The sequence below is a fragment of the Sinocyclocheilus rhinocerous genome, unplaced genomic scaffold, assembly GCF_001515625.1.
Source record: "Sinocyclocheilus rhinocerous isolate Xijiao unplaced genomic scaffold, SAMN03320098_v1.1 scaffold411, whole genome shotgun sequence".
NCBI lineage: Eukaryota > Metazoa > Chordata > Actinopteri > Cypriniformes > Cyprinidae > Sinocyclocheilus > Sinocyclocheilus rhinocerous.
Window position 1 is genome coordinate 189,007 of NW_015640493.1, and position 4,436 is coordinate 193,442.

The 4,436-nt window shown below is 36.0% G+C and overlaps 1 protein-coding gene across 1 annotated transcript; it reads left to right on the top strand.

Moving 5' to 3' along the window:
- Positions 1–1,637: 1,637 nt before the first annotated feature.
- Positions 1,638–4,016, top strand: LOC107753269 (BTB/POZ domain-containing protein 17-like). The gene is made up of 2 exons (XM_016569399.1): positions 1,638–1,796; positions 3,730–4,016. The coding sequence occupies exons 1-2, from the start codon at positions 1,703–1,705 to the stop codon at positions 4,014–4,016; spliced, it is 381 nt and encodes a 126-aa protein (XP_016424885.1). The 5' UTR covers positions 1,638–1,702.
- Positions 4,017–4,436: the final 420 nt, after the last annotated feature.

A 4,436-nucleotide genomic window follows, 5' to 3' on the forward strand; every position in this document is an offset into this window, starting at 1 on the left:
AAGGCCATACAGAGTAGTTTCGCTTTAACAAAAGCACACAGGGTCTTCAGGACATGGCGGCAGCGGCAACAACAATATTACAGCGAGAATAAAAGTTACTCCTTCTTTCTTTGTGTGAACATTTGGGCGGCGTTATGCATATCTTCCCACATAGTGAGGTAGATATGTGGGGGCGTGTTCGAACGAGCCGTTTTAGGTAGGTGTGGCTAACTCTTAACTTTTATAAAGAATATCTCTTTGGATTTGAGACTTTAGTCTTTGCAACTTTACAGATCTTCTTTATGCACCAAGAGCTTGTAATACTCTAAAGAGAAAGGAAAAAATGAAATCGCATCATATGACCCCTTTAAAAAGTACAGGGGTCTTAAATACTTCTGGGTGCCATGTTTAGACAGTTCTATTACTAGGCCTACTTCTCATACTTTGAACAAACCTCTAGTCCTAAGAATGAAACATTTGTGATACGGACACAGGGGCGTAGCCATCATTTCAGAAGTGAGGGGGACAGAAATGTTATATATATAAAACGTTTCTGTTTTCTGTGAAAACAACTGTTTTCATACAGCGATAGCTGGACGCTTTTGTCCATATTAGGAATTTCCTCATACGACTTTCTGCGCGAGAGCGCCCTCCGGCTACGAGTATGAATGAAACATACACTGCATGTGTGTTTTGCCCTCCGCGATGTTCATCTCGCCTTATTCTGGGTCCGAATAAAACATCAGATCATGCACAGACTATCCTGTCTCTTTGAATTTAAATCTATATTTATTCACACCGGCTCTTGAAAACCTCTATGCGAACACACTTGCCCGAAAAAGTGCCCCCGCGTCCCCCGCGTAATCTACGCCCCTGTACGGACATGAATAATATTTTAAATTGAGCAGGTTGTTGTGCTATTCAAGTTCTGCAATTTTAAAGAGATAGCTCTTTAAAACTGACAAATTCTCTCCTTTACTCAGCCTTATGTCATTCATTCATATCCAGAATACAACAGAAGATATTTAAAAACACAAATTTATATAAAAACATGTTTGTACTGCGACTGCAATGCTTTATTAAAAGCCCATCTTGCCAGCAGGGAATTACCTCTAAAAGCAACCATATAGCAACTCCCTGATAACCTCATACAGGCTCATTTTCTACAGGCATGCACATTTTACTTACATTCTTCTTCAATAAAATATAAAAATAGGTGCTATTCTAACAAAAGCATGTATTCATTTATGCATGCAGATACATTTGCATAAGCACACCTACAATTCTCCATTACAGTTATAATTTGTGATTAGAATTCCACGCTCGCTCTGCCCGAACAGCTGAGGCCTCCTCTGGATCTGTGTCATACAACATTAAAAAAGAGAAAAGTCCAAATCAAAGCCGTTGTCATGGCAACTGCCATTCCTGCCCACCAAAACGAACTCCCCCCCCCACAGGTTCCACTGATCGATAGGATATTGTGAGGGTGGAACTAACCCAAAACAACCAGTAACCTACATACTAGTTATGCACCATAGCCTATATGCCACATAAAGAGAAGGGGGCCGACGGACCATCCATCATCCACTGAAGAGGAGGAGGAGGAGGAAACAAAAGAAAGAAAATAAAATTAAGGAAGAGTAGAGGGTTGAAAAGAAAGAGACAAAAATATAAAATACAGACAGAAAAGAGGGAGATCAAATCGGCTATCGGACAACAAAAGATGGCTTATTTGTTGGGGAATGGGCTGCTTGCCCATATTTACCTGCTCTTCTTGCTGTTGGCTGCTGGGTCTCATGTGCAACTTGTCCATGGAGGTAAGATGACTTTTCTTGCGCTTTCTTCCAGATGATAGATGCTTCGTTTGGACATCGTGTCAGAGGTATTGGTTTTGTAACTCTGGGTTTGATCTATTGGATGATAGAAAATAACGAGTCTGGAGTGTGAAGTCTGCACTTTGCAAACATACATGTTAAGAGATCAATGGATTTTAACATATCAGTTGAAATTCAATTCATCAAGATTTTTTAATACAAAAAGCATGTTTTCGAATGAGAAATAATGCCCACATATTTTCTATCAAAGACAATGACATACCTAATCATGTCTGGTTTTAAAAGACAATTATATTGTTTGAATCTGATGACAAAAAACTGTTTCATCAGCCATTGAGCCTTTTCTTTCATTTCTATTATTATGTTGTATTTCATTACAGATCTGTTTTATGATTCATAACGGCTTGTACTTTATGTGGTAACAAGTAATAGGAAACCAGGGCACTATAAGTGGTTTGTTCACACGCACACCAATGCAAACAAAAGCATGCACACAAGTGGCTCATGGCATTTCCGAGAACTCTGCAATGACACCCAGTCCAGTGTTCAAGCAAATGCACTAGGTTGGATGATCGTGAGAGTCCAGATTCACTTGCCCATTATGAATACACATTCTGTTTAAAAGCACTTGTTCCCTTCTGGGCAAAATGGAGGTTAAGATAGTTCTACTATATGTGTAGTTTTAACAATGTAAAATTGTAACATGTAAATGTTGTTTCAATATACAGAGGAGTCCAAAAGCCAGAGACTATATTGTAAATCTATGATTCAGAATCTAGCAGAAAGAAGTCAAGTCACCTTAATTTATATAGCACTTTATATAAAACACTAGCAAACATAAAGTTCTGAAAATTCTGAAAAAGAAAAAAATGGCATAAAATGAAGAAGAAATATTATCTATATCTATAATTATAGGAAATTGTGTATCATTAATAATAAAATATATTTATTATGTGATTGTATGTATATCACAATTATGTACAGTATACTGTTCAAAAGTTTGGGGTCACTACATTTTTTAAAGTACTTTTATTTAGCAAGGGTGCATTCAATTGATTCAAAGTTTATTACAGAAGATTTCTATATTTCATATAAATGCTAAATGCTTTCTATTCATCAAATAATACTGACAAAAAGGTATCATGATTTCCACAAAAATATTAAGCAGTACAACTGTATTTAACATTGATAAGAAATGTTTCTTGAGCACCAAATCAGCATATTAGAATGCTTTGTGAAGGATCATGTGACGCTGAAAACTGAAGAAATGATGCTGAAAATTCAGCTTTGCATCACAGGAATAAATTTTAAAATATCTTCAAATAGAAATTTTTTTTAACATTTAAATTTTAAACTGTTATAATATTTCACAAAATTATAACAATAATAAAAAAAGAGAGATCTTTCACAAAATAATATAATAATGTGGCTTAAAAATTTACCAACATTAACCTTTTTTTTTAATTAAAAGATGTAGTCCATTTATAGATTTTGATCATCCGGGCTCTATACAGTTGATCTATAAAATACATATGGAACAAGGTCAACATTACAAGCCATTAATGCCACATCGAACTGTGTGTAGTATTTAAGGTCAAAATGTCTATAATCAGACTCAGAAAACCAATACCAGTCAAGTTATGATGCCTGCTACATTGTTGCAAATTGAGTTTCAACGCTGAGCCAAAGCAGAGAATACATACTTATTTGTCAACAAGGCCTTTATGAAGCACATAATGGATTACCACTACTCACCCATTGTTTGAGAAATACATTAAGTAATTGTATTTTAAGTAATTCTTGAAGCAAGTTCCACTCAACAGTCAACAGCACTTTCTATTCAACAAATCAGACTAAATGTAGATGATTAGTCACTGGAAATGGATAATTACACTTCTTCCCCCTCACTCTGCAGGTTTGAGGGCAGAGGGACTGGTTGAAGGCACCACAGAAGTGATCAGTCACTCACATGGGCTGGTGGCACGGCTGGAGGGCCTTCTGGTGCTGGGAAATAACAGTGACATTTCCCTACGTGTGGAAACAGTGGATGCGGATGAGGTCAAGGTTATCCAAGCCCACACGCTGGTGCTTTCACTGCAGAGCCGAGTGTTTGAGGAGATGCTGAGAAACCACAATAGTAGCACGCTAGTGCTGCAAGAAACAGCAGAATGCACTGCAGTGTTTGAGAAATTCATCAGGTGAGATGCATTGGGGGGGGGGGGAACTCAGTTTATTTTATTTGATATTATTTTTTATTCATTTTTAATATTTATTTTTATTCTTAAAATAAATGTTTCAAATTAAAATATATTTTTTGTGTGGAACATTCTCTTTTACCATACAACAACAGTACAGTGACAATGACTGCCAAGCTTAAAAATACAAATAGAATACTTAAAATTAAAATGTCTTTTTTTGTGTGTGTTTGAATAAATAAAATAAAATAAAATAAAAGCACTGAACACATATTTATATTATTTAGGTAAATAATAAACCTAAACTAGAATTGTAAAGCATCATAAACATTTTCCTTACAAAAGCATGTGAGGTGGAAGATTTTGTTGCTCTTTAACTTTCTAAGCACTGCAAAATATACATTATTTGGGGGGGGGGGGGGGGAAA